General features: G+C 34.8%; 1 protein-coding gene across 4 annotated transcripts in view; it reads right to left on the bottom strand.

Moving 5' to 3' along the window:
• RUNDC3B (RUN domain containing 3B) overlaps positions 1-25,271 on the bottom strand; it is a 159,922-nt gene that overhangs the window by 50,639 nt on the left and 84,012 nt on the right. For all 4 annotated transcript variants that reach the window (XM_078442494.2, XM_078442496.2, XM_078442495.2 and 1 more), the window contains 4 exons: positions 24,056-24,145; positions 21,933-22,013; positions 2,848-3,016; positions 1,823-1,980 (listed from right to left, as the gene is read on the bottom strand). In XM_078442494.2, the coding sequence (XP_078298620.1) occupies positions 1,823-1,980; positions 2,848-3,016; positions 21,933-22,013; positions 24,056-24,145 (498 nt within the window). The remainder of the gene's footprint in view (positions 1-1,822; positions 1,981-2,847; positions 3,017-21,932; positions 22,014-24,055; positions 24,146-25,271) is intronic.

Here is a 25,271-nt window from a genome sequence, read left to right as displayed (position 1 = left end):
AGGCAAATCATAAGAATCTTTTCCTTTAAATTATCCAAAGTACAATAAATGATACATTTTAATTCTTCAAAGGAAAATATTTCTTTGATAAAATAAGAACTGATTTCACAATTATTTTTTAAGTTAACACCATTAAGACAGACTACCAGCATCACCTGCAAATGAAAAATTAAATTATCTTTTTGCTCTTTTAATGGTAGAGAAATAACTAGAAATCCATATTGTTTGGCTCTTGATATTTTTCTCCCCACTTATAGAAGTGAGGACTTATGGAAGGTATTAATCTGCCCCTCAATGAGTAATACTCCAAACGACAAACTCTCTTTAAAATATTAGGAAAAAAATAAATAATATGTGAACATAATTCTTTTCATCAAGATACAAATTCCTAGAAAGCATTAAAGTTTTATGTTTATTAATAAAAAATTTTTACTTAAAAATCATCTTTCACTTTGACTAGCTCTCAAAGGATCTCTGTGCAAAATATGTAACATCCTTTAATTAAAAGGAACCATAATTACTATACAGAGAGAAAAACATCTTAACCAAATGATTAGAACTAATATCACTAAAAAAAGGCCAACAGACTCCATGGACCTCTGGATATGATATCCACAGCACTGACAGACATACTCTGTATGTAATATTGCATCCACAAATTGATGAGCTCATTCTGATCATGAGAAAAAGCAAACAAACTCAAAATGTGGGACATTCTATAAAATTACTAGCTTGTATTCTTCAGAAATAACAATCTCATGCAAGACAAAGACTGAGAAATTCTTTTAGGTTAAAAGTGACTAAAGAAGCAAACAACCAAATGAAAAACATGATTCTGGACTGGATCCTGTACCAGAAAAAGGAAAGCTGCAATAAGAGCCATTATTTGGATTACTAATGAAATTGAAATGAGTTATGGGTAAGATGAAAGTACTGTACTGAATTAAATTTAAGTTGATAGATGAACTATGCTTATATATGAGAATATTTCTGTTCCTAGGAAAGACACAACTGAAGTATTATGGGGAAAAGTTATGAGGTATGCAAGAGGGACAGAATTATGAGCAAATGTGGCAAAGTGTTGAAAATTGGTAAATCTAAGAAATGCCCTATGGGAATTCTTTGTGCTCTCCTTGCAACTTCTCTGAAATTTTGAAATTATTTCAAAACAAAAACTTTTAAATCATCTTTTAAGATTAAATATTAATGTGACAAGATTTTCACCATAAACAAATAATTAATAAAATCAAGTTTGACAAAATGGTATGATCAGTACAATTGCTTTGAATAGTGATAATTTAAGGAGGTGGTACCAGAAGGTAGATCAATACACAGCTTTCTTCATCAAAAAAAAAAAAAAAAAAAAAAAAAAGTACTGCTATGGAAAAGGCTCTCCTAAACTGTGCTTAGTGATATTCTGGGACAGCCAGGTAACAAACACTGCACTGTCACTATACTCTGAGTGGTACTGGTCTTATATACCATCTTTTTTAACCAATCATCAGTCAACCAATAACTAACTAAATAAACACTTTTAAAAAATTATGTTTATGCATTTGAAAGAATATACACCAAGTTATAGCAGTTGACTCTGGGTAGTACAACTGAAGGTAATTTTTATTTTCTTTCTATATTTTGTAATCTATCTATAATGAGCACGGATTACTTTTAAAATAAGAAAAGTAAACTTTTAAAAGAGAGTAAGTGGAAAAGAACTTAATAGCAAGCAATCAGACTTCTTGGAATTTGAATCCTATGTCAAAACATGACATTTTCCTATGTTTATACACTGCCAATATTTTTCCAAAAGGATCTCACTTACAGCTGATCTTGAAGCTCCACAATTATATATTCTAATTGTTCCTTTTCCAGTTTATGGGCCAGATCAGAATCTTCAATCCTTTGAAGCAGTATTTTATTCTGGGAGACAGATTCAGACAGCTGGTTCTCTCTAAGTCGTAAGAGTTCTTCAAGATAACCCTGAAAATACAGTATCATTGAGATAAAGCAACTGCAAAAATCTAATATATATCTTGAAAGTAAATACTGAGTAGCTTAAATGCTATTCTTTCCATATTGTAATGAAACAATCTCAAAACATTATTGATGAAATAATAAAAAAAATCCTTTTAATTAAATATGAAAATTTAACATATGTTCTCCATCATTTAAAGCCCTTGTCTGAAGTTCAATAAGATATATTTGCTGCAATAAGTAGAATGGAAGTTTGTACCTTTTGACCCTTTCATCCATTTTACCCATCTCCACCATGTTATACATTTCTGGTGAACTGTTACTTTTTTTCAAAGGCAATGTATTTCTTTAGTCTATTTAATAGTGCTTTTGCCTTAAGGTCTATGTCGAATGATATTAAATATAGAATTCTTTTGCTTAGTATTTGTTTTATCTTTATTCTACTAAATGTTAAAATCTCAAACATATAAATGAAACTGCACACAAAACAATAAATTACTTTCTTTTTTTTAAGTAGGCTTCACGTCGTGCATGGAGCTCAGTGTGGAACCCAATGTGGAGCCCAACGTGGGATTTGAACTCATGACCCTCAGATCAAGACCTGAGCTGAGATCAAGAATGGGACGCTCAACCAACTGAGCCACCCAGGAGCCCCTAAATGGCTTATTTTTATATTACAACATAAAATTAGAAGTTGAAAAAACAAAAGCCTCTTTTAAAACTATGCCTGATTTTTAATTAAGAGGACAATTCAAGAACAGAAAGGAAGTAGCAGCGGGTCAACACTTATATTCAACTAAAATCTTTTGGCAGTGACAGTCCAAACGCAATAATGAGAATCAAATTAAATGACTTTTGGCAACTGATAAATACCTTCTGTTCCAGGGTTAGCTGATACTTTTGTTTAACTCTCTTACACTTGTTGAACCAACTATTCTCATCCATGATGAAAGGAGGCCCGACATTCTCTGGAGTGCTGCTTTCACTACCACTGCTTCCCAAAGTCCTCAGTTCTTCCTCGTCACTGCTGATACTATCAGAACTGGGAAGGTTAAGATTTTTTAAATAAAGTTAATATATTCCACTCTGTTAAGAAATATTTCCATATTTTGTAAGCTACTGGTGAGCAAACTGCATTTAGCACTCCATATACAGTTATAAAAATGATATTATAAAAACTTTAGTTCCTGAAAAAAAAAAAAAAAAAAAAAGACAGCTAGCATAGGCTGCTGACTCCCTCTCACAGAGTTAAGCCTTGAGATGCTACGGAAATTCAGTTGAGGTTTATAGACCTAAGGAATTAACATAAAAACTGTGAGAACATTCTGAGAGAGAAAAGATTTCCAGAGAAGAGAACCAGAAACCCCAATGTGTTGGGAAGAACTTTCTAGCTATTTTTTCTCCACTGTCATAGGTAGTTCACTGCCTATCCAACATCCACTGCAGGGCAGACAAACAGCACTACCAGCCTAACATCGGGGGGAGTATAACAGGGCAGTATTCAAGGTGAGCTCAGCATTGGCAAAAATAATAAAAGGTTCAGAAAAACTAGGTATTCCTAGGCATCTTCCATTGGATGAAGTAGGAGAAACAGAGGTAGAGCAGAGAAAACATCATTTACAACCCACACCTAAAATTTCTAATGACATCTTTATGGTAGAGGAGGACAGAACAAGGTGGGAAAAAAAAGAAGAAACTAAATGAAGAAGTGTACTAAAATGGATGTCTGGCTTAGAAAGAAGAATGAGGAGAGGAAGAAAGAGGAACAGATAAAAGTACATTTTAAAATATAAGCAATGATGGTAACATAAGAGAAACAGCATAAAAATATTCTGCATAATCTTCAAAGTATTAAAACAACCTGTGATCTATCAAATTGAGGGGCAAACTAAGAAAATGCAGTAAATTCAAAACAAAAAATAAGATGGCAGAATAATTCCTCATACAAAATAAGTTATAAAAATCTTAAATGGGTTAAATTCAATAACAAAAGCCAAATGTTTAATTTTATTAAGACAAATAAGAACCAACAATAAGTTGTCCACAAGATACATATGAATACAGAACAACTAACCTTAAAGAGATGGAAAGCACACCCAGAAAATATGACTCAAAAGAAATCCAGGTCAGCAATCATAATTTCATGGGGTAACATAGATATAATGGTGGAAAACAGTATAAGTATCAAAGAAAGATATACATTCCATTCTCCATGAGCCGTGTTTGCATGTTGGTCTTCTAAGTCTGGGGTCCAAGTACGTTGTCAATATGAGTCAGAGGCCTCCACATAAAGAAAGGTCCTAACTACCAAGAAGATGCTCTCAGTCAGTGATCTAGGAAACAAACTAATAAATAAACACACACCAGAGGAAATTTGCCTAACATAGCCAAGGCTTTTGGTGGACCAGAGAAAATAAAGCAGTGGCTGATAATAAAGCTCCAGTTTTGAAAAACAGACAAATAGAACTTGTAAAAAATTATATTTGACATTAAAAAATTAAATGGATGAGCAAACAAGCAGATAGAATTGAAGAGGGAATTAGTAGAAGCTATGAAGAAATTATAATCAAAGATTTTCAAAATGCTAAGAAAAAAATAACTGCTATTCCAGGATAGCATATCCAGCAAAATTATCTTCCCAGAAAGAGGGCAGTATAAGCACATATTCAGAAAACTAAAACCTGAGAGTTACACAAATAATTTTCCTAAAAGAACTTCTAATGATCATACTCCAAGAAAAAGACAATGATCTAAGAAGAAACAGTGATCAAAGAAATTTTTAAGTTTATGGGTAAACCTGAACAAATATTGAGAGCAATGAAACACTAACAATGATTCCTGCTTTGTGGAATCTTAAAAACATCAATGAGAGACCTAAGATTCTGGATGGTAGTAGCATATGTTAAAAACAAAACGAATGGAGTTAAAACAATACAAAGTCCTCATTTATATGGAGAGATAGTAAAGTATTAACTTTAGACTTTAACTTTTAAATATGCATATTAAAATTAATGAAGTAGCAATAAAAGAAGAGTAGTATGTAACTTGTAAACTAGTAGAGAAATAAAATGGGGGGGGGGGAGAGGAAAAAGAATCAATACAAAAAGAGGGAGAAAGAAGAGAGAGAAGGTAGAAAAAGAAATTCAAAAAAACAGAATCAAAACAAAGAGTAAAACAGTAGATACCAATCTAAATATATTAGTAAATGTCCTAATCACCTCAGTTGAAAGACAAAGCCTTTAGACCAGATTTTAAAAATTCCAGTTAAGTGTATCTTGATGAGCACGGAGCAATATACGGAGCTTCTAAGTCGCTATGCTGTCCACCTGAAACTAATATAACACTGCATGTCAACTACAATGGAAATTTTTTAAAAATTTCTAGTTAAATAGTACTTTAAAAAGATACACTTAAAAATAAGGATATAGAAAGGCTAGAAGTGCTCCATTTCATACCTTCCTGCTGTACGCTTTTTCATATATTAACATACTGAAATCAGGATACAGCATACAACTGATGACATTTTACTTGCTGTCAAACCATTTTCTCACTTAGTAATATCTCTGAACTGGGATGCATTTACAATGGAAGGCATGTCAGTTAAGGTGAAATATGGTTTAAAAAAAAGATAAAAATACACTAAAAAGATACCTAAAAAAATTGGTGGGACTCTATTTATATCAGACAAAGTGGATTTTAAGGAATAAAAAATTACTACATATTTATGGCTACTACATAGTGATAAAAAAAATTCATTATTTCAGGAAAACCTAAGAATTCAAAACTTAGATGCATCTTTTTTTTTTTAGTTTTGGTAATTTTTTAAAAAAAAATTTAACTTTATTTAAATCCAAGTCAGTTAACATATAGTGTAATAATGATTTCAGGAGTAGAATTTAGTGACTCATCACTTATATATAACACCCAGTGCTCATCCTAACAGGTGCCCTCCTTAAAGCCCATCACCCATTTAGCCAATCCCCCTACCTAACACCCCGCCAGCAACCCTCAGTTTGTTCTCTGTATTTAAGAGTCTCTTATGGTTTGCCTCCCTTAGATGCATGTTTTAACTCAGCTTCAAAACTAGAAAGCAAAAATCTTAAGTACGACAAGAAAAAACTGACAAATCAAATACAACAGTGAAAGAATTCATCATCTCAATGAAAGAGATGAAGCAGAGAAAAATAAGAAAGGATACATATTCCTAGAACAACCATTAACAAGCATAATCTAATGAGCATAGGCCCCAATCATTGGAATACTGACCAATTCTATACCATTTTTCAGCAGATTTCAAGAAACTATTATTATGTGAACCATACTCACTAATCTCAACTATAACAAAAGCCCTGAAAATGTTTGAAAATTAAAAATACTTCAAATATTCATTGGTCAAAAAAATTATAATGGAAATTTAATTTAAAACAACTAAAATATAAAATAATTTATCAAACATGAGGTACAACTAAAGTAGTAATTCAAGGGCCTTATGTACTTAAAAGAAGTAAATTTGAGTACTGAAAGAGAAAAGATAAAAACTGTCAACAAATTGGGTATAGAGGAAACATATCTCAACATAATAAAGGCCATATATGACCCAGCCCACAGCTAATATCATACTCAATGGTAATAAGATGAAAGCCTTTCCTCTAACATCAGGAAGAAGACGAGGATACCGACTGTCACCACTACTATTCAACAAAGTATTGGAAATCCTAGGCAGAGCAATTAGGTAAGAAAAAGAAATAAAAGACATTTGAATTGGAAAGGAAGAAGTAAAACTGTCACTATTTGCAGATGACATGATATATATATATATGTAAACCTTCAAGATGCCACCAATAAGCTGTTAGAATAAATGAATTCAGTCAACATGGAGACTACAAAATCAATATACAAAATAAGCTGTGTTTCTACATACTCATGACAAAATATCAGAAAGAGAAAATAAGAAGATAATCCCATTTATGTTTACATCAAAAGAATAAAATACCTTGCAAAAAATGTAACAAAGTGTTGAAAGATCTCTACAATGAAAACCGTAAGACACTGATGAAAGAAACTGAAAAAGGCACAAATAAATTTCAAGACATTCTTTCTGTGCTCATGAAATGGAAAAATTCATATTGTTAAGATGACCATACTATCCAAAGCAACCTAAGATTCAATGTAATCCTTATCAAAATTCAATGGCATTTTTCATAGAAGTAGAACAATCATAAAATCTACGTAATCACACACAGTGAGTAGCCAAAGCAATCCGGAGCAAGAAGAACAGACCTGAAAGCATCACACTTACTAATTTCAAAATACATTACAAATCAACAGCAATCAAAATAGAATGATACTGGAATAAACGCAGATCAATGGAACAGAATAGAGTCCAAAAATAAACCCAAACATATTTAGTCAATTAATTTATGACAAAGGAGCCAAAAATATTCAATAGTTAAGAACAGTTTGGTCAATGAGTGGAGTTGAAAAAATTGATCAGCCACATGTGAAATAATAAAGTTGGACTCCCATTTACACATACCATACATAAAAATCAACTCAACAAAATAGATCAAAGACTTGAATGTAAAATCTGAAACTGTAAGACTCTAGAAGGAAACACAGAAAGTAAGCTCCTCGACACTAATCTTGACAATGATTTTCAGATTTGGGGCCAAAAACAAAGGCAAATAAAAGCAAAAGCAAAAGTAAACAAATGGGCCAACATCAAATTAAAAGGCTTCTGCACAGTAGAAAAAAAAAATCAACAAAATTAAAAAACAACCTACTGAATAGGAGATAATATTTGCAAATCCTAAATCTGATAAGGAGTTAATACCCAAAATATATAAAGAACTCAGAGAACTTCATAACAAAAAGATAAATAATCCAATTACAAATGGACTAAGGACATGAATAGACATTTCTCCAAAGAAGATATATGAAAGGATCACAGGTACATGAAAAGATGGTCAACATCATTAGTCATTAGGGAAATGAGTATCAAAACCACAGTGAGATACCATATCACACCTGTTAGAATGGCTATCATCAAAAAGATAAGAGATAACAAATGCTAGTGTGGATAGGGAGAAAAGGAAGCCCTTGTTCACTTTTGGTGAGATTGTAAATTTGATACAGTCACTATGGAAAACAGTATGGATGCTCCTCAAAAAATTAAAAATAGTACCATATGATCCAGAAATTCCACTTCTGGGAATATATCCAAAGAAAACAAAACACTATTTTGAAAAGATATCTGCACCCTACATTCATAGCAGCACTATGTATAATAGCTGAGATATGGAAACAATCTATCCATCAATAGATGAATGGATGGAAAAGACATGGTACAGGTATACAACAGAATATGAAATCTTGCCATTTGCAACACCATGGATGGACCTTGAAGGAAGGCATTATGCTAATAAGTGAAATAAATCTGAGAAAGACAAATGCTATATGATTTCATTAATATGTAGAAAACACATACACGCACAAACACACAAACTTGTAGAAAAAGAGATTAGGTTTGTGGTTACCAGACACAGAGGGTAGAGGGAGGAAGAACTGAAGAAAGGGAAAGGGAATTGGAGGAAAGTGGTCAAAAGGTACAAACTTCCAGTTATAAAATAACTAAGTACTAAGGATGTAATATATAACATGATGACTAGAAATAACATTGCTGTATGAATATAGAAAGTTCACAGAATAAATCCTGAGTGGTCATTACAAGTAGAATTTTTTTTTTCCTTTTTTTTCTTTTCTTTTTATTGTATCTATATAAGAAGATGGATGTTAGCTGAACCTACTGTGGTAGTCATTCATTTCACAATGTATGGAAATCAAACCTTAATTCTGTACTCCTTAAACTTCTACAGTGATGTATACCGATTATTTCTCAATAAAAATTGAAAAAAAATCTATAAAACTGACAAAATGCTTTGGCAAGAATGATTTTAAAATTAAGCCAAAATAAAAGGCTATGAACACAAAAGGCAAAAGGTAACATAACAGAAATGAAAAGAGATTTTAAAAGATATTTAAAGAAATCTCTGAACATCATGACATGTTCTTTGTTTTATTTTAATAAAATATAATTTACCAAAACTGAATCAACAATAGAAAATCGTAATGATTAATAGGACTACCAATGAAATTAAAATAGTAATTTTTTTTTAATTTAAAAAGTAGAAAGCAAAGAGCAATAAGGAAGTTTCTTGTAAGGACAAGAAAATAAATACTTACATACAATGATTCCAAGGTATACATTACCTCATTAATCCTCATGATAACTCCATGAGGTATTGCTCTACTATTTAACAGATTCACCCAACAATGGAAGACAGTAAGAATAAGAGAAAAGTAGTTTGTTCAACGTCACCCTAGTAAGGGAAACTGGTATTCTATTACAAAATTTTAAAACAATTTTACATTGCCTCCCAACATTTCAATGACTAATAATACTACAGCTGTCTAAAAAAGCTGAATGGCTAAGAAGGTATATTGATGCCAGGTCATGAATGATCTATATGTTTTGCTAACAGTTATTTTAGGCCATGGACAATGAAAAGCTGAAACTCACAAAAGTATCTCTTATTCTAAAGGACACAGAAGTTCTGCAATATTTTTGGTGGGAAAATGATACTTAAGAATTTCAGGAACATTCCAATATTTTGAAGAGCAAAATATTTTTAAAATTTTTATTGAGGCAATGATATAAAAGGAAAAATAGTTTTCCTTTACTGAAAACCTATATAATGCTTTATTATTTATAACTGTTAAACAGACTAAAAATTCTTATCACTCACCTTCTTTATTCCTTTACCTCTAACAATTAAGCACTTATTTTTAATAAGGATATAAAAAGAAGGAAATAATGGACCATAAAATCTTCAGACTATTTATCTTGTTGAAATTTTAAAGTATCATCTCCTTCAGAGGGCTATTTTTAATCCTGTAAATGAACATGGACAAAAACTAGAAGATATTCATTTAATTTTCAAAACACCTACTTAATGCTTGTCTATTCTAATGCTAAGTACTGTTAAAGCACTGAGGTTTAAGTGTGAGTCAACATAATAGTCTTTGCTTTCTCGGGGTTTACATTCCAGTAGGAGGAGATAAACAAATAATATACCACCTGTTAGATAGCAAGAGTCACTGCAGAAAATAAAGGAGGGAAGAGGCATAGCATGGGTAGGAATATTATTTTAGGTAGGAAGTTCAATGAAGGCTTCATCAGTAAGGGGGTATTAAGCTGGATTTTAGAGAAGAAGTGGGAAATAGACGTGTAAATATCTGAGTGATATTGCATTTGATAGGGAGGACAAAGGCCCTAATGCACAAGTGTGTCTGGTATGCTCAAGGAATTACAAAATGGCCAGGGTTACTGAAGCATGGTAAGTGGGAAGGCAGGTAGTAGGAAATAAGGTCAGAGAGGTACTGGAGGCCAGATCAAATAAGGACCTTGTCTTTTATTTTGAGTTACATGAAAGAAGCTGCTGGAAAAGATATGAGCAGAGGAATGAAATGATCTTTCATTTAAGAAAAATCAGTCTAGCTGTCTATGGAGAATTAACTATAGGAGTCAGAGGTGAAGGCTTGAAGACTTTTGCAAATTTCCAGGTTTGAATTAAGGAGGTAATAGCGGTGGTGCCAAAGGATTTGCTGGTGGATCCTATGTGGATTATGGCAGAGAAAGTTCAATGATGATACCAAAGTTTTGAGCATAAGCAGCCAGAATGACAGAACTACCATTCTTGGAATGGGAATGGCTAAAGGAAGAAAAGTCTGGGAGAGAAATAGGAGTTCTATTTTGTACATGCTCATTTGAGGTGCTTACTACACATCCAAGCGAAGATGGCAAGTTGGCAGCTGGATATATGAGTCTAGAGTTTAGGGCAATGTTCCAGGTAGAAGTGTACATCTGGGAAAGAGTAGCATAAAGATAATATTTAGAGCCACTAAACTGGAGAGTGAGTACAGACAGAAAAGATGATTTGGGACTGATCTCTAAAACAGTCCAACACTTAGAGGTTGGGGAGATGAGGAGAAACGGGGAAGGGGAGTGAGGACGGAGGAAAACTGGAAGAGCATGGTATCAAACAGTGCTCAAAGAAGGTCGAGACAGACAAGGAAATGATTAACCACTGGATTTGACAATGAGACACCACAGCTGACTCTGACAAGAGCACTTTCAGGGGTAAGTATTAAAGCTCAATTTGAATAGTTCAAGAGAGAATGGAGGCAGAACAAAACAAACCTGGGAACACAGTGTTATAATAAAGGAGAGGTGACTGACTGAGAAGTAGCTAGAAGTGACTATGGGGAAAGTTCCTCTGTTTAATTTTTAACATGGGGAAAATAACAACATGCATGTATGCTGTGAGGTGTGGGAAGATACTGAAAAGAGGGGAAATTAGGGGCATCTGGGTGGCTCAGTTGGTTAAGCATTCAACTCTTTGACTTCAGCTCAGGTCATGATCTCACAATTCATGAGTTCAAGCCCTACATTGGACTCTGCGCTGACAGCACAGAGCCTGTTTGGGATTCTGTCTTCCCCTCTCTCTGTCCCTCCTCTGCTTGCCCTCTATCTCTCAAAATAAATAAAATTAAGTAAAAAATTTAAAAAAAAAAAAAGAAAAGAAAAGAGGAAAAATTAATGGAAGAGGACAGAACAACTGTTGGGACAAAAACCTTAACCTAAGAGACAGGATGGGATGTAGTACACAGGTCAAAGAACTGGTCTTCCACAGGCACATGAAAAGATGTTCAATGTCGCTCCTTATCAGGGAAATACAAATCAAAACCACACTCAGATACCACCTCACGCCAGTCAGAGTGGCCAAAATGAACAAATCAGGAGACTATAGATGCTAGAGAGGATATGGAGAAACGGGAACCCTCTTGCACTGTTGGTGGGAATGCAAATTGGTGCAGCTGCTCTGGAAAGCAGTGTGGAGGTTCCTCAGAAAATTAAAAATAGACCTACCCTATGACCCAGCAATAACACTGCTAGGAATTTAACCAAGGGATACAGGACTACTGATGCATAGGGGCACTTGTACCCCAATGTTTATAGCAGCACTCTCCACAATAGCCAAATTATGGAAAGAGCCTAATGTCCATCAACTGATGAATGGATAAAGAAATTGCGGTTTATATACACAATGGAATACTACGTGGCAATGAGAAAGAATGAAATATGGCCTTTTGTAGCAACGTGGATGGAACTGGAGAGTGTGATGCTAAGTGAAATAAGCCATACAGAGAAAGACAGATACCATATGTTTTCACTCTTATGTGGATCCTGAGAAACTTAACAGAAACCCATGGGGGAGGGGAAGGAAAAAAAAAAAAAAAAGAGGTTAGAGTGGGAGAGAGCCAAAGTATAAGAGACTGTTAAAAACTGAGAACAGGGAGAGAGGGAAGATGGCGGCGTAGGAGGACGCTGGGCTCAACCCGTGTCCTGCTGATCACTTAGATTCCACCTACACCTGCCTAAATAACCCAGAAAACTGCCAGAGGATTAGCACAACGGAGTCTCCGGAGCCAAATGCAGACGAGAGGCCCACAGAAGAGGGTAGGAAGGGCGACGAGGCGGTGCGCGCTCCACGGACTGGCGGGAGGGAGCCGGGGCGGAGGGGCGGCTCGCCGGCCAAGCAGAGCCCCCGAGTCTGGCTGGCAAAAGCAGAGGGGCCTGACGGACTGCGTTCCGACAGCAAGCGCAACTTAGCATCTGGGAGGTCATAAGTTAACAGCTCTGCTCAGAAAGCAGGAAGGCTGGAGGACAAAGGGAGGGAGAGCTGCTGAGCCCCCGGACGACAGAGCTCAGTTTGGCGGGGAAAAAAGGCGCTCGCCAGTGCCATCTCCCTCGCCCATCCCCCAGCCAAAATCCCAAAGGGAAACAGTTCCTGCCAGGGAACTTGCTTGCTCCACGCAAACACCCAACTCTGTGCTTCTGCAGAGCCAAACCTCCGGCAGCGGATCTAACTCCCTCCCGCTGCCACAGGGCCCCTCCTGAAGTGGATCACCTAAGGAGAAGCGAGCTAAGCCTGCCCCTCCTGCCCCCGTGCACCTTGCCTACCCACCCCAGCTAATACGCCAGATCCCCAGCACCACAAGCCTGGCAGTGTGCAAGTGGCCCAGATTCACCCCACAGTGAATCCTGCCCCTAGGAGAGGGGAAGAGAAGGCACACACCAGTCTGACTGTGGCCCCAGCGGTGGGCTGGGGGCAGACATCAGGTTGGACTGTGGCCCCGCCCACCAACTCCAGTTATATACCACAGCACAGGGGAAGTGCCCTGCAGGTCCTCACCACTCCAGGGACTATCCAAAATGACCAAACGGAAGAATTCCCCTCAAAAGAATCTCCAGGAAATAACAACAGCTAATGAACTGATCAAAAAGGATTTAAATGAAATAACAGAAAGTGAATTTAGAATAATAGTCATAAAATTAATCGCCGGGCTTGAAAACAGTATAGAGGACAGCAGAGAATCTCTTGCTACAAAGATCAAGGGACTAAGGAACAGTCAGGAGGAGCTGAAAACCGCTTTAAACGAGATGCAAAATAAAACGGAAACGTCCACGGCTCAGATTGAAGAGGCAGAGGAGAGAATAGGTGAACTAGAAGATAAAATTATGGAAAAAGAGGAAGGTGAGAAAAAGAGAGATTAAAAAAAATCCAGGAGTATGAGGGGAAAATTAGAGAACTAAGTGATACACTAAAAAGAAATAATATACGCATAATTGGTATCCCAGAGGAGGAAGAGAGAGGGAAAGGTGCTGAAGGTGTACTTGAAGAAATAATAGCTGAGAACTTCCCTGAACTGGGGAAGGAAAAAGGCAATGAAATCCAAGAGGCACAGAGAACTCCTTTCAGACGTAACTTGAATCGATCTTCTGCACGACATATCATAGCGAAACTGGCAAAAACAAGGATAAAGAGAAAATTCTGAAAGCAGCAAGGGATAAACGTGCCCTCACATATAAAGGGAGACCTATAAGACTCGTGACTGATCTCTCTTTTGAAACTTGGCAGGCCAGAAAGGATTGGCACGATATCTTCAGTGTGCTAAACAGAAAAAATATGCAGCCGAGAATCTTTTATCCAGCAAGTCTGTCATTTAGAATAGAAGGAGAGATAAAGGTCTTCCCAAACAAACAAAAACTGAAGGAATTTGTCACCACGAAACCAGCCCTACAAGAGATCCTAAGGGGGATCCTGTGAGACAAAGTACCAGAGACATCACTACAAGCATAAAACATACAGACATCACAATGACTCTAAACCCGCATCTTTCTATAATAACACTGAATGTAAATGGATTAAATGCGCCAACCAAAACACAGGGTATCAGAATGGATAAAAAAAGCAAGACCCATCTATTTGCTGTCTACAAGAGACTCATTTTAGATCTGAGGACACCTTTAGATTGAGAGTGAGGGGATGGAGAACTATTTATCATGCTACTGGAAGCCAAAAGAAAGCTGGAGTAGCCATACTTATATCAGACAAACTAGACTTTAAATAAAGGCTGTAACAAGAGATGAACAAGGGCATTATATAATAATTACAGGGTCTATCGATCAGGAAGAGCTAACAGTTATAAATGTCTATGCGCCGAATACGGGAGCCCACAAATATATAAAACAATTACTCATAAACATAAGCAACCTTATTGATAAGAATGTGGTAATTGTAGGGGACTTTAACACTCCACTTACAGAAATGGATAGATCATCTAGACACACGGTCAATAAAGAAACAAGGGCCCTGAATGATACATTGGATCAGATGGACTTGACACATATATTTAGAACTCTGCATCCCAAAGCAACAGAATTTACTTTCTTCTCGAGTGCACATGGAACATTCTCCAAGATAGATCATATACTGGGTCACAAAACAGCCCTTCATAAGTTTACAAGAATTGAAATTATACCATGCATACTTTCAGACCACAATGCTATGAAGCTTGAAATCAACCACAGGAAAAAGTCTGGAAAACCTCCAAAAGCATGGAGGTTAAAGAACACCCTACTAACGAATGAGTGGGTCAACCAGGCAATTAGAGAAGAAATTAAAACATATATGGAAACAAACGAAAATGAAAATACAACAATCCAAATGCTTTGGGATACAGCGAAGGCTGTCCTGAGAGGAAAATACATTGCAATCCAGGCCTATCTCAAGAAACAAGAAAAATCCCAAATACAAAATCTAACAGCACACCTAAAGGAAATAGAAGCAGAACAGCAAAAGCAGCCTAAACCCAGCAGAAGAAGAGAAATAATAAAGATCAGAGCAGAAATAAACAATATAGAATCTAAAAAAACTGTAGAGCAGATCAACGAAACCAAGAGTTGGTTTTTTGAAAAAATAAACAAAACCTCTAGCCAGGCTTCTCAAAAAGAAAAGGGAGATGACCCAAATAGATAAAATCATGAATGAAAATGGAATTATTACAACCAATCCCTCAGAGATACAAACAATTATCAGGGAATACTATGAAAAATTATATGCCAACAAATCGGACAACCTGGAAGAAATGGACAAATTCCTAAACACCCACACTCTTCCAAAACTCAATCAGGAGGAAATAGAAAGCTTGAACAGACCCATAACCAGCGAAGAAATTGAATCGGTTATCAAAAATCTTCCAACAAATAAGAGTCCAGGACCAGATGGCTTCCCAGGGGAGTTCTACCAGACGTTTAAAGCAGGGATAATACCTATCCTTCTCAAGCTATTCCAAGAAATAGAAAGGGAAGGAAAACTTCCAGACTCATTCTATGAAGCCAGTATTACTTTGATTCCTAAACCAGACAGAGACCCAGTAAAAAAAGAGAACTACAGGCCAATATCCCTGATGAATATGGATGCAAAAATTCTCAAGAAGATACTAGCAAATCGAATTCAACAGCATATAAAAAGAATTATTCACCATGATCAAGTGGGATTCATTCCTGGGATGCAGGGCTGGTTCAACACTCGCAAATCAATCAACGTGATACATCACATTAACAAAAAAAAAAGAGAAGAACCATATGATCCTGTCAATCGACGCAGAAAAGGCCTTTGACAAAATCCAGCACCCTTTCTTAATAAAAACCCTTGAGAAAGTCGGGATAGAAGGAACATACTTAAAGATCATAAAAGCCATTTATGAAAAGCCCACAGCTAACATCATCCTCAACGGGGAAAAACAGAGCTTTTTCCCTGAGATCAGGAACACGACAGGGATGCCCACTCTCACCGCTGTTGTTTAACATAGTGTTGGAAGTTCTAGCATCAGCAATCAGACAACAAAAGGAAATCAAAGGCATCAAAATTGGCAAAGATGAAGTCAAGCTTTCACTTTTTGCAGATGACATAATACTATACATGGAAAATCCGACAGACTCCACCAAAAGTCTGCTAGAACTGATACATGAATTTAGCAAAGTTGCAGGATACAAAATCAATGTACAGAAATCAGTTGCATTCTTATACACTAACAATGAAGCAACAGAAAGACAAATAAAGAAACTGATCCCATTCACAATTGCACCAAGAAGCATAAAATACCTAGGAATAAATCTAACCAAAGATGTAAAAGATCTGTATGCTGAAAACTATAGAAAGCTTATGAAGGTAATTGAAGAAGATATAAAGAAATCGAAAGACATTCCCTGCTCATGGATTGGAAGAATAAATATTGTCAAAATGTCAATACTACCCAAAGCTATCTACGCATTCAATGCAATCCCAATCAAAATTGCACCAGCATTCTTCTCGAAACTAGAACAAGCAATCCTAAAATTCATATGGAACCACAAAAGGCCCCGAATAGCCAAAGTAATTCTGAAGAAGAAGACCAAAGCACGAGGCATCACAATCCCAGACTTTAGCCTCTACTACAAAGCTGTCATCATCAAGACAGCATGGTATTGGCACAAAAACAGACACATAGACCAATGGAATAGAATAGAAACCCCAGAACTAGACCCACAAACCTATGGCCAACTCATCTTTGACAAAGCAGGAAAGAACATCCAATGGAAAAAAGACAGTCTCTTTAACAAATGGTGCTGGGAGAACTGGACAGCAACATGCAGAAGGTTGAAACTAGACCACTTTCTCACACCATTCACAAAAATAAACTCAAAATGGATAAAGGACCTGAATGTGAGACAGGAAACCATCAAAACCTTAGAGAAGAAAGCAGGAAAAGACCTCTCTGACCTCAGCCGTAGCAATCTCTTACTCGACACATCCCCAAAGGCAAGGGAATTAAAAGCAAAAGTGAATTACTGGGACCTTATGAAGATAAAAAGCTTCTGCACAGCAAAGGAAACAACCAACAAAACTAAAAGGCAACCAACGGAATGGGAAAAGATATTTGCAAATGACATATCGGACAAAGGGCTAGTATCCAAAATCTATAAAGAGCTCACCAAACTCCACACCCGAAAAACAAATAACCCAGTGAAGAAATGGGCAGAAAACATGAATAGACACTTCTCTAAAGAAGACATCCAGATGGCCAACAGGCACATGAAAAGATGTTCAACGTCGCTCCTTATCAGGGAAATACAAATCAAAACCACACTCAGATACCACCTCACGCCAGTCAGAGTGGCCAAAATGAACAAATCAGGAGACTATAGATGCTGGAGAGGATGTGGAGAAACGGCAACCCTCTTGCACTGTTGGTGGGAATGCAAATTGGTGCAGCCGCTCTGGAAAGCAGTGTGGAGGTTCCTCAGAAAATTAAAAATAGACCTACCCTATGACCCAGCAATAGCACTGCTAGGAATTTATCCAAGGGATACAGGAGTACTGATGCATAGGGGCACTTGTACCCCAATGTTTATAGCAGCACTCTCCACAATAGCCAAATTATGGAAAGAGCCTAAATGTCCATCAACTGATGAATGGATAAAGAAATTGCGGTTTATATACACAACGGAATACTACGTGGCAATGAGAAAGAATGAAATATGGCCTTTTGTAGCAACGTGGATGGAACTGGAGAGTGTTATGCTAAGTGAAGTAAGTCATACAGAGAAAGACAGATACCATATGTTTTCACTCTTATGTGGATTCTGAGAAACTTAACAGAAGTCCGTGGGAGAGGAGAAGGAAAAAAAAAAAAAAAAAAATGAGATTAGAGATGGAGAGAGCCAAAGCATAAGAGACTCTTAAAAACTGAGAACAAACTGAGGGTTGATGTGGGGTGGGACGGAGGGGAAAGTGGGTGATGGGTATTGAGGAGGGCACCTTTTGGGATGAGCACTGGGTGTTGTATGGAAACCAATTTGACAATAAATTTCATATATTAAAAAAATAATAAAAAAAAAAAAGAACCTGATTACAACCTTGTGAAACCCTATGCAGAGCACCTAGGTAAGCAATGCCTGGACCCCTGACTCATGGAAACTGTGAGATAATAAATATGTGTGGTATTAAGCTGCTAAAAAAAAATAAATAAATAAAAAAAATAAAATAAAAATAAAAACTGAGAGCAAACTGAGGGTTGATGGGGGGTGGGAGGGAGGGGAGGGTGGGGGATGGGTATTGAGGAGGGCACCTTTTGGGATGAGCACTGGGTGTTGTATGGAAACCAATTTGACAATAAATTTCATATATTGGAAAAAAAAGTATAAAATAATAATAACATAAAAAAAAAAAAGAACTGGTCTTCCGTAGCAAAATGATTACTTTATTCCTACAAGAGGCAGAATGTATGGGATAGAATGCCTAAGAAGGGCAATTAACAGCATACATGAGTTAACAGTCTCTTTAAGTCAGCAATTTTGTTTGTAGAAATTTGCCTCTTTAAGGATATAGTCATGTTTAAGTACGAAGACTTAGCTATAAGAATGCTTATGGCAACATTATATTGAGAAGTACAAAACTGAAGGCATCATAAGACACCAACTATCATTAGCTACTGGACTTTTCAGGCCTAAAATCTATTTAAGAAAAAATGTTTAAAAGATGTTTAAAGTTTTATCAAGCAGTAACTCAGAAAAACTGAGTTTTCTCAATGATACACAATCTAAAAGCCAGTTTTATATGAAATCTATTTTAGGATGTTTTCTATTAACATATTTCATATATTTAGCTTCAGAAGGATAACACTTCATTTACAGAGACTAATAGCTAATAAACATTTTTTAAAAGTTCAGCTTCGCCAGCAAATAAATGCAAATTAAAACAATAGGGAAAAAAACCCAATAGGATATTATTTTCCACTTGTACAACTGGCCACATTTTTAATACTTAGTTGGCAATGGTGGGAAGCAAGCAATCTCACATATTGCCTATACAAACTTAACTAGTATGGCCTCTTTGGAGTGCAATTTGATAGCATATTTCAAAAGCTTTAATAATACATGTGCTATTTATCCCAGAAATTTTACTTCCACTTTAACTTAAAGAAATAATCATGGTCTATATAAAAGAAGTAGTTACAAGGTTATTAACTGCAAAAGTGCATACGACAGTGACAACTAACTGAATGTATCCTAAAGGTCCAACAATAATTATGTAAAAATACTGTAAGATAATGAAATTCTATTCACTTAGGGAAATGATGTTGTGGAAGGATGGTTAATGACATGCAAGAATCTTCATTATACAGTATTGAGGGAAAGAAGTACTACATGTACATTATAATTCCATGTTAAAGAAAAAGATAAGGCTGGAAAGCTACCCATCAAAATGTTAATGCCTCTAGCAGCTGCTTCTTAAAGGTAAGATTTTGAGTGACTTAAGTTTTCCTCTATCTACCTATCTTTATTTTCTAGTTTTTCTATAATGAATATGTATTACTTACCAAATAAATTTGAGTGGTGATGCACTCAGACTCACCATCAGAATGTATTACTTATCAAATAAATTAAAAGCAGTAATTTTGTTAAGGATATATTTTTACAGTTTCTTAAAATTAGAAACCTAATAAACGTTTTTTTTTATTTGTCTAATATAGGTATATTTTGTGGAAGCAACTGAATGTTTACAATATTGGTTCTTTATGATAATCAAGACTGTTTACATATTTCTAAAAAGGAGACCTCCATTATCAGTAATGCTAACTTATTTATGACAAGGTGGAATTGGTACTTCCCTTCTCATTTCAGTGTCCTTTTTATAATAAGATAGTAGAAATCCCTCAGCGTATGAAGGAGAGGAAGCTAGACATACAAGTTTGGATTAGTGCATCAAAGAAAGACAGTTGCATAAAGATGCAGACAAAAAGTGGTTAAGCAAGTTGGAGGCAGAGAGCATTTATCATTAAACTCATTCTGAGGGGACCACCTGAGAAAGTTCCATCATTGTATTTTTAAGTGTTGCAGTAATTACTATAGTCTCTTATGTATGTAGGAGAGAAAAATTAGTATTCACATTCATCTTTATATTTTAAAGTCACTTCCTAAATCATTACAAATAGCCTTTCTACCTACTTGTCAATGGCCAAACTCCTATGTCCAGCTGTCATCTTGCTCTTTAATTCCAGACCTGTGGCCCACTCTGCACAAACTAGCTGTGTGTTTAGACAATCTACTTAAGCTCTCTATGTTTCAGTTTTCTCATTTATAAAATAAGCTTTTGAGGATTAAATGAGTTAATAGAAGGAAAGCACTTTGAATAATGCCTGATATACAATAAGCATTCAATATTATTAGCATTCTTTCTACTAGTATTATTTTTGAACTACTCTCTTCAAAAATGTCCTGAAATCTAATATACCCAAAACAGTATAATTTTATGCCTGTTCAAAATTCTTGCTGTATTTGGTTTTTAGATGTAAAGTACTAGAATTATCACTTTCCCCAAGTGATCCACTTACTCAAGTTAGAAATCTTGGTACCATAAGACTGTGTTACTACTCCTTCACCACCTAAAGTATCTTCACACTCCTACCTCTCACATAGGGACTTCTCTCACTAGATGATGATTATCCTGGTGACAGGGACTATATTATTATTTTCAGCATTTCATGAATTGCCCTTACTGTTGACATCTGTGTATCCCTGGCAGCTGGTAAAGTTTCTTTCCTACATTAGATCCCCAATAAATGCATCTTCCAGTGTGCGTGTGTGTGTGTATGTACATTACATATATACCTATAATACTCTCTTTCTGTTTCCCTTAAAGCTTTAGCTTGATCATAACACTTTTAAAGTATATAATCATTCTATTCAGGAAGCCAATTATGTAATCATACCTTCAAAAAATTTACAGATATCATCTGATTAATTTTCAATGCTGGTGAGATTGTAGGAAATTCTTAACTCTCATACAATACTAGTATTAAGATAAATTGGTACAGACTGTTTTAAAAAGACACACTTTAAGAGCCATAAAATTTTTCATTGTATTTGCCTGAATAACTCGGTAAGTTCACAGCAGAAACAAAAAGAAAACTGATTTGCAAAAACATTCATTATCCTTTCCTCTATAATGGAAAACAATCTGAATGATGAATTATAATTTTGAACTCTCAATGGACTATTATAGAGCTATCAAAGTTATTATTATAATGATGATAGCAACAGAAATACATGATGTTTTCTAAAAACTACGCTCAAATTACAACTATGTAAAAAGTTTAAACACATTGGAGTCTGCAAATGGAGTCTATTTTTGAATAATTTCTGATACTAAAATAAAAGCAATTTTAATCAGATGAATATATTACACAAGACATTAAACTATAAGTTAATATTTATTTTTTCTCTTTTTTTTTATTTTAGAGAGCACTCACAAGTAGGGAAGAGGGGTAGAGGGAAAGAGAGAGAATCTTAAGCAGGCTCCACATTCACCACAGAGGCCAGTGTGGGGCTCAATCCAACAACCCTGGGATCATGACCTAAGCTGAAATCAAGAGTTGGACGTTCCACTGACTGAACCACCCAGGTGCCCCTAAATTAAGATTTCAATAACATATTTCAAAACGTCATATACCTCTGGGTAAACTTCAAATATGGTGTGTAGTCTATTACAGCAGGAAAGTTTCCATCCAATCCCTCTCCCTTGAGGCAGAAGCTAAGAAACAAATAAATATGTCACATAATACATCAAACCTTTAAATTGGCATTAAGCATTATAAACAATCTCTGGTTCGAGACATTTGTTTCATCAAATTGTAGGTAAATTTTTTATTCATATTTTAGATGTTACTTGTTACAAATAAACACCTCAATAAAGATACTCTGCGTTCAATACCAATGACAAAGGACTGCACAATACACTCTAACCTGAATATATCATGCAAAAGAAAAATTTTCTGAGAAATCTGTTCAAACGTTATTTGACTATTTTAGTCTTCACTGGATTTTTAAAGACATCATTAGAGGATTTTCAAATGAAGACTTGTTCATGTTTTCATACAAATTCTTAGATGCCGCTGACTGTATTTTTAAAAGATTTAACTAATTAGAAGATGACAGTTTTTTAAACTATGAATAAGTGAAAGGGCCTGGGTCTTAGACCTAAAAAGAAAGCTAAAAAAAATCCATTTGATCGTCAGTCAATCCTTTTTGAGGCCATGGCAACAGGAAAGGTTGCTACTTGCCCAAAGTCATACCAGGAGTCACATAAAGCCAGTAAAAAAACTCTAGACCTCTGGTCTCCCAATCCAGTAATCTTTGTTTTGTATGATGGTGTATCCAATAGGATAATAAAAAAAGTGTTTAGTTTTATGGTCACTGTTATTAAAAAAGTACATCTACTAGGAACATAAACAAGAACATTTACAAGATGTAGGTGGATCTTTCAAAAAACAAATTATTCTATGAACTCCTATGTTCTGATTTCTTTGGGAAGTCTGCCTATTGAAATTCCATTTTCAAATGTTAATATCAAGAGTATCTTGGTATTGCTCCATACTTTTTCATGCTTGAATAAGGAGTGAGCCAAAGTGGCAATACTTTATAAGGGCTTTCCTTCATTTACAGAAATATTACTAATGTATCTTTAAGACATTTGCTTTCAGCTGATCATACAGTATCAATGGGTTACAACAAACCAAGAGTTCACATTCTTATCCCAAGTTTTCTTTTTGCACCAAAAAACAGAAATGTAAAGGATTCAGACAGAACCAGCAGGATGACAGGTGAAAAATTAATACACTTAGAAGGATCAAAAAGACAACCTCCATATGGCATCTATCATTTTTGTATTCTAAACAATTAAGCTAATAACCTAATACTACTTTATTAAATTTTAAACAGAGGAAAGTTATACTGACAAAATGAAAATATTTTGAAAAGGAAGTGATTTGCTAAAAAAAAAAAAGGTACCCTCAGTGGAAATGAGCAGCATTATATTTCTATTAAAGATCTAACAGTAGATTTTCATTTAAGTTTTATACTTATTTTGTTGACACTCTTGGATTTTAACTGATATTTTTCAATAAAATTGTAATATTTCCATTAATCTTATGTTTGAATTGTTATAAACAAACTTTTTATTTTTAGCATAATGTAAAATCTTAGATCAATTAAAGAATACAAAAAGATACTTCCATGAATATATGAAAACTTACATTTACATTTTTAGAACTTATACTCTTAGTCTGAAATAAATTCATCTTGTTGATGATAGAAGCAAATATTAACAATATTTCTGATGGCCCAGATATATAATATAAACACAAGATACCAAACACATCATGCCAGGAGTTTTTTATTTCAACGCATGAGATCATGAAAATCTTTCTGGCTTTCCATCTACTTTCAGTGCATCTTTTCATTTTATAGCAGTAGCTGAAAAATACTAAGAGATAAGATCCAAAAACTTCCTTCAGGGCTACAAGGGTACATAATCTTTTGCTGGGGAGATATAGTCTAAGATTTGCCCAAACTACAGAACAAACATGTCAGTTAAATCCTTAACTTTGAGACAGTCTCTTTGCTGAGAGCAAACCCAGTTAGAAAGCTGATGTTACTGGAAAGGGAAAGACATGAATCAAATATCAATATCCAGCTGTGTGCTTTACTTCTTATTAGCAAACCAAGAATAAAAGCTAAGTAGAAACTGGTATGAGGTAGAATAATTTAAAACCTGAATACATTTAGACTGAGTACCTGAAATCAATGGCATTGAGTCCAAGCAGCATGCCAGCAAGCATATTTGCTTCCTCGCCCAAGACAATTGCTCCATCGTCATAAAATCGCCTATAAAATGAAACGGGTAAATATATAAATATTAAAAACAGACTGAAGTCTCCTCTGTAGAAATTATTTAGAAACCAAACTAAGGTATAAAGAACTAAATTTTATTTATCAAAATAAAAACTATTTGGATCAGCCAATTCTTGAAGATATTTAGGAAAAAAAACAAAAAATGCCTCCATAAGAACAACAAAAAATTATTCTAAGTATTTCCACCACTTTTAAAAAGAACTTCCAAAGTAACTCTTTCAACTGGCCAAGACTGCCTACTCTGTTTCCCTAACAGCGAAGCAATATAAATGTAATCTGAAAGGTGGAAAATTCACATTTTTACTGGTCTAATTTTGAAATTCTGTAGATATTATTGTATACATAGAAAAAGATAAACACACATTGCTTTTCTGTAAGTACAAGAAAGTCCACTTATTAACTAAATGGAGAACTAGAGAGATGTGATCATTAGTAATTCATCCTAATCTTTTAACACTACAATACTGAGCTAGCAGGGTGTTTGCGTATGAAAAAGGAAGTATTCATTATCTCTGACAAAATAAATTATGAATCCACCTCTCTTAATTCTTGTAAAGCTTATTGTTTTGGTTAATGTCAGTTTTTAAAATACTACAATTTTATTTTAAAATATTTAAAATAAGTATTTTGAGAAAATATTATGATACGAATCTATGGCATTTTTCCACAAATAAGTACAATCATTGTATTTGCTTTCTTTTAAAAATAATACTGTGCAAAAACTAGTTTATGTTCAATAACCAGGCATCATTTGATTGTATTACCTATATATATTAGATATAGACAGTGGACACCACTCTGTAAGATCCCACCAACTAAAAGGAAATTTTAGTAATGGAATTTTATTAAATTTTATTTATTTATTTTATTTATTAAATAAAATTAATTTTATTTAATTAAATAAAATTAAATAAAATTTATTTATTTATTAAATTAAATTATTCCATTTTAGTAAATGGAATTTGTCTTACTCTTTTTAGTCATGAGTTTATTAAGGCTGCAAAAAAATTTAATAAGCTCATAATCCACCAATTTTGCATAGTTCATAGTTTAAAAAATACTTTTACAAACATATCCTTTGATACTTCTTTAAAAAGTC

The sequence above is a fragment of the Panthera onca genome, chromosome A2 (assembly GCF_046562875.1).
Source record: "Panthera onca isolate mPanOnc1 chromosome A2, mPanOnc1 haplotype 2, whole genome shotgun sequence".
Classification (NCBI taxonomy): domain Eukaryota; kingdom Metazoa; phylum Chordata; class Mammalia; order Carnivora; family Felidae; genus Panthera; species Panthera onca.
The sequence above is the reverse complement of the archived record's forward strand: the minus strand, read 5'-3'. Positions and strand labels throughout refer to the sequence as shown.